The sequence below is a fragment of the Balaenoptera borealis genome (genome assembly GCF_965194805.1).
Source record: "Balaenoptera borealis genome assembly, chromosome: 6".
Taxonomy (NCBI): Eukaryota; Metazoa; Chordata; class Mammalia; order Artiodactyla; family Balaenopteridae; genus Balaenoptera; species Balaenoptera borealis.
The window spans coordinates 70,617,594-70,630,104 of record NC_138863.1 but is presented as its reverse complement, the minus strand read 5'-3'; the positions used below and the strand labels follow the sequence as shown (position 1 = coordinate 70,630,104).

The 12,511-nt window shown below is 44.9% G+C and overlaps 2 protein-coding genes across 3 annotated transcripts in view; both read left to right on the top strand.

Annotated features, from left to right (window-relative positions):
• PSMD14 (proteasome 26S subunit, non-ATPase 14) overlaps positions 1-1,960 on the top strand; it is a 90,481-nt gene extending 88,521 nt beyond the window's left edge. For both annotated transcript variants that reach the window (XM_082395373.1, XM_082395374.1), the window contains one exon: positions 1,549-1,960. In XM_082395373.1, the coding sequence (XP_082251499.1) occupies positions 1,549-1,647 (99 nt within the window). In that variant the 3' untranslated portion in view covers positions 1,648-1,960. The remainder of the gene's footprint in view (positions 1-1,548) is intronic.
• Positions 1,961-5,300: 3,340 nt separating this feature from the next.
• The window catches only part of TBR1 (T-box brain transcription factor 1), a 28,649-nt gene continuing 21,438 nt past the window's right edge, over positions 5,301-12,511 (top strand). Inside the window, exons 1-5 of the mRNA XM_082396430.1 lie at positions 5,301-7,516; positions 8,108-8,262; positions 8,618-8,739; positions 9,366-9,524; positions 10,486-10,547. Of these exons, the coding sequence (XP_082252556.1) occupies positions 6,825-7,516; positions 8,108-8,262; positions 8,618-8,739; positions 9,366-9,524; positions 10,486-10,547 (1,190 nt within the window). The 5' untranslated portion in view covers positions 5,301-6,824. The remainder of the gene's footprint in view (positions 7,517-8,107; positions 8,263-8,617; positions 8,740-9,365; positions 9,525-10,485; positions 10,548-12,511) is intronic.

The following is a 12,511-nucleotide window of genomic DNA, read 5'->3' as shown; positions in this document are numbered from 1 at the left end:
TATCATAATTGGTGAAGTCAAATCTCACTGCATTCTGAATATTACAGTTTCAATAACAAGAGGAACCCTCCAAAACCGAAAATGAGATATAATTCATTTTATTCTCTCATCCTGTGTGATACAGTCACCCTTGTTGTCTTTTCCCACTACTTATTTTAGTCTAATATGTAATATTAGATCACCAACTTGGAGCCTAGCATTCAGTAACTATTTTTTGAATAAATGACTCTGATGCTATAGTTTCTTGATGTAGATTCTATTTAACAGTTAGCAGCAAAGAAATTAAAAGTGAAACTGAAAATATATATAATTGGCAAAGTTTAATAATCATCAGAATCATTTTTTAAAAATATAGTACTTCACTAGTTTGGCCTCCTGTGTGGCAAAAGCAAAACTGCCTATGATGGAATCAGACCAATATCTTTTTCTCCTGTCAGTCTTTCTTAGTCTCTGTCACCTAAAATGTCCTAAGGCTTATTTCTGAAATAAAGAAAATTTAATGTTGTGGTCTAGTTATTTGAAATTATTTGTAGCGTGTTGTATCTCTGGGTATTTTAAAGAAATCAAGCGTATTGAAATTGTAGTTTAGAAAAGAACAGCCAAGAAGTAATTTCAGTGGTGAACATTTGTTTAAAGTTAGGAGTCTTGGTATTTTAGCAATACATATAAGAAAATAATGGTTTAATTGAAAGTTTTTTATTGTGTGTGCAATATCTATCCTTTATTTCAAAGCTTTCAAATTTAGCTGCAATATTTCAATCAGCTCAGCCTTAAACATAAATGTATATTAAGCATTTAAACTTAACTTCCTTTATTACAATGCAATTTTAAGTCTTGTTTTTAACTCGGATGTTTCAAATACAGATTTGATCAGGTTTAAGTTAATGGATTGTACCTATATTCTTTTCTGTGATACATTTTTTCAAAATAGCTACACAAAATATTTATTCTTAACATTTTAGAATTGATCCAAATTGTATTTAAATTTTTAAATTACTAACAGTGACTTTTGATCCAAGAATATTTCCTGAATCATTTAAAGCACTATTCCTGAAATATTAAAATTATATAGGAATTAAATTAAAATTACAGAGGAAGTGATGAGAATTCACATTGAACTCTTTCCTTTTGGTATGTCTGCTTTGAGTAAAGTACCCCCTCAGACATTCAGTATATATGAATGGCAGAAAATATACACACATAATCAGGCTTATACACACAGATAAAATGCTTATGCTTTTTTTTAAAAATCAGATGATTTCGGACTGTATAGAATTCCTTGTGACACTTTATCATTTCTGCTGCAGAGTCATAACATTGATTGTGTAAATCGATCTTTATTTTATCAGCTCCTTAACATTTTAACAGATTTAGAAATCCTGAAAATGTAACAATATATTGGGAAAGTTAAATTGTAAAATATATATAAATTTAGTTTTGGCTTTCTTTACCAATTTCATCAGCTACTGAAAAAAAAATCTAAATAATTCATCTACCAGTAATATGGTTCTTTTTTCTTTTTCTTTCCTTATTCCTTTTTTCTTTTAGGACCCCAAACGTCATTTGGAGGAACATGTGGATGTACTTATGACTTCAAATATTGTCCAGTGTTTAGCAGCTATGTTGGATACTGTTGTATTTAAATAAAGCAATGCAAAAAGCTCTTAGTGATACTTTCAGTGTATAGTCCTCTTGTTCCTAATGCTCAAAATCAAGGGACCTCTGAAGGTGTATTTGGTTAAATGTAAGACATCTGGCATCATTTGCAGCACTGTAACACCTTCAGTCTCCGTTGTGCAATTACTTCTGTTTCTTTAGTCAGGGTCTTTGCAGATTCCAAAGTTGTATAAGAATACATCAAAGTGGACAAATTTTGTTAAGATCCCATTTAATATTTGAAGAAATCAGTAACACAAATATATTTTGATTGTTGCTTACAAAATAAAATACATTTACAGTCTATGTCTCCTGAGGTCTTTTTGGCACTGGGTGGAATTGACAGAATAACATTTGACAGTGCACTAGAAATCTCACACAAAGATATGTTTTCCTTTGTAATTTAAGATAACACATAAAACATCAGTGTGATAACAAAACTTCACAAATGTAAAATGACTGCCGTTAATGAGTGGCTACCTCATTAGTGAGTAACCCAGAAAAATGTTGACATATTTTATTAAAAGTATTTGTCACAAGTTAATATTGAATACTCAATATCTTGTTAACAGATTATACTTTCAGTATTTCAGAGGGGTACATATAAGGAGAAAAGGGAGGCAATTTAAATTTAGACTTTGATGATTTTTTTTTTTTTTTAAAGAGTACATTCCACCAACAGTGTTGCGATTGTCTGGGAATTGCCTGTTGCAAAACTTCACTAGACTTTCAGCTGAGACAGCCATAGAAGGTGTGCAGTGTCCTCAAAGCAAAACGAGTAACGTAGCCATAATGTGAATTTAATATCATGAGCACATAAGCAATAATTTTGTTATTGTTTTCTCTCATCTTTCTTAAATTAACTTAGAAGTACCCAGTTTTCTGATAAAGACAAAAATTTGACTAATGGCAGTTTTCATAGATGACCTCGTCCCTCAGCCTCTTTCTAACCTGATGTACATAAGTACTCACTCATGGTACAGCACCATACTGGGTACACCAAAGAATGTGCAAAACACATGGAGACAAAGATTTAATTCTGTCTCTCCCTTTGTGAAAATATGGTAAGAATGTTTCTAAGGCTTCATTAAAGAGGGAATTTACTTGGGGATTTAGAATTGAGATTTAGTCTCTGATAGAGGTAGTAGGAATAATGTGGTGAACCAAATTACTCTCCTATTTGAATAATTCTAGGCTGTTCTTGGTTGCCTAATGAAAAGTTACCAGAAACTAAAAGTGGAAGTGGCTTAAATTCCCACTATGTTTCACAGTCTCTTTTTTCGGTGGAATAAGGTATTCTGAGCATTTCTTGATTGTCCTGTGGTTTCTTCTTTTAAATATAGTGATGGTATATTTTATGTAGGACTTGTAATATGTATTAATTTAATTGTTGGGATTACAACAGCTAACCATTTACAATTAAAATATGAGTTGAAGTTCGTAGAAATTTTCCTTTTGCCTGATTTAAACTTGTGTGCAAGTGTTTTGTTTTTTTTTTTAATACATGATTTTCCCCTTTACATAAATCAGGTTCTGTGACTTCTTTCACAGATACTGTGAAAAGCTTAGTCAAGATTTTTTTTGTACAATATGCCCGCAGAAGAAGGCCTCAGTAATACAAGGGTTATTCTCAACATTCCATTGGAAACTACTTTTTTTTTTTTCTTTCACTTTAGTCCCCTGAAAAATAGCTCCTGAGTGAGTAAAGTGACTGAGAAGGCTTACACAAGGCCTGCCTTTTGCTCTTCTTATTTGATCACCTCATCTTCCGGGACTTCCCACAGTCACATACCATGTTCTCCCACTTGGTTCATGTTGGAGACGTTCCCAATTTCAAAATCTTACCAGAATCCCTCCTAGCAAAAACCTACAGTTTTGTAGATGTGGAGTCAATCAAAATGAGGATGCCTTAAGAAGGCTCAGTGAACACCTTTCTCTTGGAATGCACAGCTATTTTAGCAGCAGCCTGATAACCCAGGCCCAGGCAGGCACTGAAACAACTTATTTAATCACAAGCTCAGTAAGCCACTTCAGGGGTTGTGTGTGTGTGAGCATCTTTACTGGTCTCTGCAGCACTAAAGCAGCACTAGAACCAAAACTCTTGCCTCTAAATACAGAGATGTTCCTGCTTTCCACTTAGACTAGCATGGGGGCATCAAAAGCTCCAGCCTCACTATTCAGTGCCATCTGCCTGGACCAGGAGCACCTGAGTCTTCTGGGAGCTCATTAGAAATACAGACCTGCTGAATCCGAATCAAGAATCCTGGTGTGGTGCATAAGCACTTTTAAAGTTTGAGAAGACCAGCTCTACAGAAGTATGATTCAAGAGCTGATGTGCTGATTCTGAGAAAAGCCTGTTTTCCTTCTTGAGCATATATGTTAAAGACGTAGCCTGTATATGAGGAATCACTGAATTCAGTACTGGTAATCTAAGTGAGAGTGCACATTTATCTCCTAATCCAATTCCTTAGAAACTCTGAGGAGGAGGCACTCTCCCTTTCCTCTACTTTAACATGTCATTTTTAGCATTCTTCATTTTTTAAAAAGCCAGTTCAGGGTACCGGGAATAACAAAACCCGAATAAGAGCCCAGGTAGAGTCTCTCCTTTCTGCGACGCACTGAAGGCTCTGTCCCACCGAGGAGGGGGTGAGGTGGGTAACTTCGGAGGCGGTGGAGAGAAAGGCATTCGGGGACAAAGAAGTGAATGATGGAAGAAAGGGGAAAGCAAGAGTAGCCAAAACCAGGCCAAAGGCTCTCGGGAGAAATGGCGGTGAAAGGTAAAAGGCAAAGAAAACCAAGCGTCCAATAATGTCATAGCTACTGTCCCCTCCCCCCACACCCCAACGCCTCAACAGTTAAGGCCCTGCTTGTTAGTGAAGCTTCCTGGCCACGAGCTGAGATTTGCTTTCGACAGGAAAATGGGGTCTGGCTGTATTTGTTTTTCCCAGTCCGGGACATCTGGTCACCAACCCTTCCGGCCCTGGGCCGCCCTCGCCGGGCCTTAACACGGCTGGTGCCCTCTGCGGCCAAGGCGCCCGCCCGCCGCGGGGGCGCAGCACGGGCTCAGCGCTGGCCGCTCGGCCCCCCAGAGGCGGCGCTCTCAAAATGCGCCCGCCTAGGCGCAGGTCGAGTCGGGTTAGCCCCTCTCTGCGAAGCGCCAGACCCACCCAATGTCCCCGGCGCCGCTCTCCCTGAGGGAGCGGCGGGGCCCGAGGAAGGCAGATGCACTCTCTCGGAGGAAGGTACGAGCTCCACCGGGCGGAGGCGCCCAGGCCGAGCCTCCGGCAGGGAAAGAGTGTGTGCCCCCGGGATCCGCGCCAGCGGCCGCTCGCCCCGCGCTCCCCGGGTCTGCGGGCGGCTCCCTCTCGGGACCGCCAGGGTGCCGGGGAGCCTACGGGGACCTTAGACAATGGAGCCAGAGCGGGGCGGCTGGCCTGGGGCCGAGCGCCGGGCGCGGGGGTGGCTTCTCCCGCCGCCGGCCCCCGCAGTGCCCCGCGTGGAGCCGGCCCGCCAGTCAGCCAGTTCGCGGGGCCGAGCTGAGCTCCGGCGCTGCGCTCCTCCTCCTGGTTCCCGCGCGGCTCGGCGTCCCGGGAAAGCCACAGGAGGGCAGGTTGGCGGGTGCCGGCCACGGGCAGCAGCTTAGAGCGGTGAAGCCTCTTGGCCATCTGGTTCGGGCGGAGGGTTGGGCTCCTCCGTAGACCCAGTACCGGGAGATTTCTTCCTACACCTCGGCGCCGCTTTGGGCCTCGTGCTATTGATTTGTGCCAACATCCTTTTAAACTGGTTCTTTTCTCTATTCCTCTTTAGATTCTTTCTCATTTTAAAATTACTGGCATGGATTCTTTTCCTCCCCTCCAGATTATATAAACATTAAACACACACACACACACACACACACGCACGCACACACACACACGAGTCTTCCGTAACGATCACTGCGTTGACACCACTTCCACTCTGTCTCCCCAGATCAGCGCTTCTAGGGAACCCATTTGCGCGAGGACCCGGCCCTCTCTTTTCCTGGCGAGGCTTTTGAACCTGTCGCCAAGGCCGTACCTCAGAGAGAAGGAAGTGCAGTGGGATGCGAGGGAGGCATGGCGCCTGCCCCCAGTTAGATGCTCTTCAGATAATCTGCAACCAAGCTCGCTGATAAAATATTTAGGAAAGACCTCGTAAACATCACAGCAACTACATTAAGGCACTTCAGCCCGACAGCTTATGATTATTTCAAAACTTAAAAAGGAGATCATTGATTGTCACTGTTTCTGTGCTCAACCAAGAAACCGAACCTTCCCGAGGTGGGTGGATGGGTGGCTGAGTTGCTTGCTTTTCTCCCCCACTACTCCCCCTTCCCGCTCTCTTTCATGGAGGTGGCTCTCAGCAGCAGTGATTTATTTATTTATGTATGTCGTTTAAAAGGTGTGCGTTGGTGGGGGTGTTCGTGGAGGACACACAGGACCTGCTCACAAAGGACTGGGTCAGGTGTCTTGTGCTTCTGTATTAACTGGAAAAGACAGACTCTGGAACTTTTACAGGGCGAGAAGAGGCCACCGGCTCGCGCTTTGTATACTTTGCACTTGAAATCGTTACATTCAACTGAATATTTGGCTCATTCAGATCCGAAAAGTCTCCTAGCATCGTTGAATTCCCTCCTCCGCCCCTCAGCTCCAAAGGAGGGAGGTGGGGGGAGAAGGTAGGAAAATGTTTAGTAAATTGCACATCTTTGAATCTTCCTAAAGCAGTGGTCACAAAGCTTAAAGGTGACACAACAGTGCTCACGTAAAACTAACACACGTTCCCCACCCCACCCCCAAGCCAACAATAAAATCATCCCCTTCAGTTTGCCATGATCGCAGCGACCAGGAGCCAGGTGATTATCCTAATTAATGTCTATCTAATTAAATTACTGTCAGCAGTTAACCAATGGCAGGAGCCGTTTCATCGGCTGCACAAGCAGCAAGATCAAAAGTGAGCCTTTTCTGATTGCTGCATAGTGTCAATTGGCCAATCTCTTCTCCCAGGGAAAAAAAAAGTAAATCAAACCTTTGAGAAGCATTTGCTGGTTGAAGTGCTTTCTGTCTAGTGAGGGGGTCTGTGGATTTCTAGTTTATGATAAATAGGACTTTAAAAACCAGGGACGGGAGGGCGAGTGTTCAGGTTCCAGAGCTATGCAGCTGGAGCACTGCCTTTCTCCTTCTATCATGCTCTCCAAGAAATTTCTCAATGTGAGCAGCAGCTACCCACATTCAGGCGGATCTGAGCTCGTCTTGCACGATCATCCCATTATCTCGACCACTGACAACCTGGAGAGAAGTTCACCTTTGAAAAAAATTACCAGGGGGATGACGAATCAGTCAGATACAGACAATTTTCCTGACTCCAAGGACTCACCAGGGGACGTCCAGAGAAGTAAACTCTCTCCTGTCTTGGACGGGGTCTCTGAGCTTCGTCACAGTTTCGATGGCTCTGCTGCAGATCGCTACCTCCTCTCTCAGTCCAGCCAGCCACAGTCCGCGGCCACTGCTCCCAGTGCCATGTTCCCGTACGCCGGCCAGCACGGACCCGCGCACCCCGCCTTCTCCATCGGCAGCCCCAGCCGCTACATGGCCCACCACCCGGTCATCACCAACGGAGCCTACAACAGCCTCCTGTCCAACTCCTCGCCGCAGGGCTACCCCACCGCCGGCTACCCCTACCCACAGCAGTACGGCCACTCCTACCAAGGAGCCCCGTTCTACCAGTTCTCCTCCACACAGCCCGGGCTGGTGCCCGGCAAAGCGCAGGTGTACCTGTGCAACAGGCCCCTTTGGCTGAAATTTCACCGGCACCAAACGGAGATGATCATCACCAAACAGGGCAGGTAATGGCTACGTTCTTGGCTGCCGCTGCTCCAGGCGCGCTCCGGGGGCAAGTGCACCCGGCTTGTGACCGCCGCGGCAGCGAAGATTTGGGGTCGGGAGCGGAGTGGAAGGCGCTCTGGCGCGTCCTAGAGTTGGCTGGTGTTGGGAAAACGGAAAGTGGAAGGTCTAGCCACCGCGGTGATGTCGGGGAGGGGGGTCCCGCTCTAGAAAGGTGGTCGGAGAGCCAGGCAGTGGCCGGAGAAAGGAGAGCGAGAGAGAGAGAGGGGGAGAGCCCTGGCCGGCGGCCGGGAGATGGGAGGGACGCATCAACGCCCGATGCACCGACAGGTGGAGATTCGGGTCGCCAATCTCGCTTTCCAGCTGGGCAGTGCTACCTGCCGACTCCCCACTCCAGCTCACCTGCCGACTCCCCGACTTCAGCCCCACTTCTTTTCCTCCGCCACCACCCCTTTTCCAACCCAGCAAACATTCGCTCATTGACGCTGAGAGAACAAGTTTTGCTTTGCTATCTGGCGCCTCGCTTCTTGCATTTAATCTTTAACATTTATGTTTTCCCCCCTTGTTTTCTCCCCCCTTCCTAATTTAAATAGGCGCATGTTTCCTTTTTTAAGTTTTAACATTTCTGGTCTCGATCCCACGGCTCATTACAATATTTTTGTGGATGTGATTTTGGCGGATCCCAATCACTGGAGGTTTCAAGGAGGCAAATGGGTTCCTTGCGGCAAAGCGGACACCAATGTGCAAGGCAAGTCCTTCCAATTAACACGTTTTCCTGACACTTATTTAGGTGAGAATGATTAATTAAAGCCTTTGTGGACTGGCTCGAGCGACTTTTAAAACGATCGGCCAATGACTTCTAAAAGGAAACGAGGGGGATAGGGGGACAGACTGAGCCGCGAGAAGGGGGAGGATTATGCAAAAGCTATTTTAATCATCCCAGTTAATAGGAAGAAAGCGCGGCCTAAAAAAGCCCCGGCTAATGGGCCTCACAGTGGAATAAGGGGTGTGCGTATGTGTATGTGTGTGTGTGTCCTACGTGGTGAGGAGTTGGGACTGGGCAGTGCCCGGGGCACATGTAAACAACTTGTTTCTTTCTCTAGGAAATCGGGTCTATATGCATCCGGATTCCCCCAACACGGGGGCTCACTGGATGCGTCAAGAAATCTCTTTTGGAAAATTAAAACTTACAAACAACAAAGGAGCTTCAAACAACAATGGGCAGGTCAGTGGCTCAAGCGCTCATTTCTCCCTCTCTTTCTCTCTCTCTCTCTCTCTCTCTCACACACACACACACACACACACACACACACACACTCTCACTTTTACATACTCGTCCCTCCCTAAGATCCAGTTCATCACTTTAAATCAACATGAGAAACTGGACACGTTTCTTTGCTTCATTAAAAAAGACTTCTAAAAAATTCTATTTCCATCCTCCAAAATTATATTAAACAATCTACAAAGTTGTTCTTGTCCCCCCCCCCCCACGCCCAATTCCCGAGTTCCCAACCTTCCCAAGTACAAATACTTGGTTGATTTTGAGAAGGAAACGCGCAGGATCTGCAGGTTGTGAAAATCTTTGTTTCTCCTTAAAGGAGGACTGGGAGAAGGGCCCTGAGGATCGCGCGGTCGGGTTTGGTTTTCCTCCCGTGCTCGGGCGATCCGTGCTCCGGGACAGCGAGGGCTGGTGTGCCCCAGCCAGCTAGTCACCAGCCGGGCGAGGCCCGCTGTCAGTTAGTAGGGACGACGGGCTCCTTGCAGCCTCCGCGCGGCCCGCGGCGCAGAGCCCCGCGCACGCCGGCCGCCTTAACGCGCCGCTCGTCGCTCCCCTTTCTCTCCGCCGAACAGATGGTGGTTTTGCAGTCCTTGCACAAGTACCAGCCCCGCCTGCATGTGGTGGAAGTGAACGAGGACGGCACGGAGGACACCAGCCAGCCCGGCCGCGTGCAGACATTCACTTTTCCCGAGACTCAGTTCATCGCCGTCACCGCCTACCAGAACACCGATGTAAGGAGGCCTGGGGGCTGGGCGCGCGGCGGTCGGCACCGGCTTCTCCAGGCCCGCGCCACTACCCCCGGCCATCCCCGTCTCTGGCACTAACGTCAGCCGCAGCTGGCTCTGCTGAGCCTTTTAGGCGTAGGGCTAGGGGCCTGCTGGGCACCTTCCCTAAATACCTAGCCGGTGGGAAAACGCTTCCTATTCGTCTCCGTCGCGGGTCACCCGGGCCACCTTTAAGGTGACCAGCATTTCTAGGGCCTCTTGGGAATTTTTATTTAGTTTTCAAACATCACTTTCTGGGTGATCCAAAGAAACCCACATTCATGTACTTAAAAACTACAATAAATTACTGGGGGCTACGAAGTGAGTTTTCTAGCACTTTGAACTTAAGCATTTGCAAGTTTGCAGAAACTTATTTTACTACTGCTGATTTGACTACTAGAAGTGATGGTGTTTTTTAAAAACTTAAATGAAAATATTAGAAGTTAAAAATATGCATTTATTTTAAATCAAAACTGATTTTAAGATGCAACTTGTGGGTTCTTCAAGTTGTGTATCAAAAGCGACCAACTTTAAAAAATATGATGAAACATTTAAGATACGCAACATTTTTTAGTGATGAATTCAAGTGCCCCTTAAAGATTTTTGCCTGAGTAAGTGCATTATGTAACAAGCATTTTAAAAAATGAGCATTTGAACCAATTTAGAACACATGGGAGAGCTAATTGAAAGCAATTCTTTAGTTTTAGTCACCATTAATTTAAACATGTTCCTCATAACTTTCATCATACTTTCTTTTTTTTCCTTTCCACCCATTCCCTCAAATTTTTCAGTTAGGGAAACTTTGCTATTTAATGAAATTGTGGGCCATAAGCCCCTGTAAAAAGCGGCAGATGACATATCCTTAAACAAACACCCAATCCTCTGTATACAATGTAAAATCGTATTAATCTTTTTTTCTCTTTTCCAGATTACACAACTGAAAATAGATCACAACCCCTTTGCAAAAGGATTTCGGGATAATTATGACACGTAAGTAGTTTTGCACCTTCTCAAATTTGTGGAATTGGGCTTTAGGTCAAAGGTGGATTGCTTTGTACAAGGCTTTTGGAAGCTAGAAAGTGTGAAGACAGGGTTGTTTTCGAGGTTTTCCTTTCCTTTCTGTCGGCTCCCCTTCTCTCTGGTGACCTGGCTTAGTACTTCTGCGGTTTTGGTGAAAGGTTTCCTCCGCCTATTTTTAGCTTTTGCGTGAATTACAAAGTTGTTGGCGGGGCTCGGGGACTGGCTGGCTGGGGAAGCCGCCCTGGTTCCCGGGTGCGCGAGTTGTATGTGGCACTGCAGATGCTCAGCTCAGATTGTCTGTGTCTGAAACCGCCCGAGTCTGCCTGAAAGTGCATGTGGCTCTGGCAGTTGTTACAGTCTCCTTGGCATATGTGACTTTTATTTACCCATTTCCAAGTTTTGTGTAATAGCTTTTCCTGTGCAAGTTTACTATGGACTGAATAAAAATGTGCACCCACTACATACAAGTTCACGAGCACAGCCGATACTGCAGTCACTTCAGGCTTTGGGAAGGACCCAGGTTCTGTTGCTGTGTATTATTTATGCTTCAAAAGAAAAATATTTCCTCTTATGGTTTGTATGTAGGTGCGTTTTAATTAAATGTGTTGGTTCCCTTTTCTCCAGGACTCCCTTACCTATTTCCATTTCTTTTCTATCAAAATGCTGTCCTCTGTCTGGGGGCAACAGTAGGTGTAAACTGAATACTTCCTGGGCTTGTTTTAGCGTTCTTGCTCAGAGCCCAGGTATAGTGCCTAGGCGTTCAGATAGAGTTATACAGCAAAATCTAAATCTGGATTGTGGTGATCCCTTCACTTTTTTCTGACCATAGAAGGGAAGGATACATAAATTTTGATTTCATGGCTTGCATTAAGTGCTTGGGATAGAACTACAAAGTTGAAGCTGTCTTTGACTAGGAATAGATTAAATTTGTGGAGGAGACAAATGGCTACCTCCAGGTAGATACCAAACTTCCCTCCTGATATTTTTATAACAAATTGAAAAGACAGTCATTGATGGTACTGCCTGTAACTGTCATGTGCATCCCTCAAAAGTGGTCCAAAGGAAGCAAGCCTCATCACTGTGATTCCCCAGAAAAAAAACTTGGCTACTCTGGTCCTTCCTCACAATCTAAAAAAGGTGGGCTCAGCACAGTGGAAAGTGTGTGGCCCATGAGACCAGAGATATTGGTCTCTGTACTAGGGGGTCTTGTAGATTTTGAGCTTTTAATTCTGCTGTGAACATCTGTTCCAAAGCATTTATTTTGCACAAATCAATTCAGTAATCCCAAGTGGGTTGGGACCTGCATGGGCATACAAACTGTATCTTTTGCAGATTGTTTTTTTTTTTTCTTTTAAAAATATTGTGGTGGTAAACAGAGACGATATTTGCACCTTGCTGGTTATGTTCCCTTCCTGCCTCCCTCTACTTGTTCTTATTTGAGGCTGGAATTAAATTTCAGGAGGGAAATTTTGTGCCGTAAGCAAACTGCACCTGAGCAGTCACAGCATAACCCTCACCTGCCCCTCTTCTGGCTGACTTCTGTTGGAAAAAACCACTTCCATTTGGTTCTTAAATCACTATATATTTCTCATAAAAAGCTTCTTTAACTATACAGGTGGATATCTTAGACATTTATGGGTTAGAGAAGAGTAGAATGGTTTATGACACTCCCTTTCCACTGTTAATGGTGGTTATTTGGGCCTGGCTCACTTTTGGAGAAACAGGGAGAGCAATAAAGAGTTCAGGGGGGCCAGGGCGTTTGCTTGGCCACTCACCAGGGAATCTCCTCCCCAAAGGACTGAGGTCTGACAAGACTGAGGCTCTCTTTCAAAACAGTCTGTTGATTAAAGATTAAAACATTTATGTGTGAGCTAAATAAAAAGGGAGGCATGTGTGTATGTGTATGAGAAAATACTTCGACCAATCTTGATCCA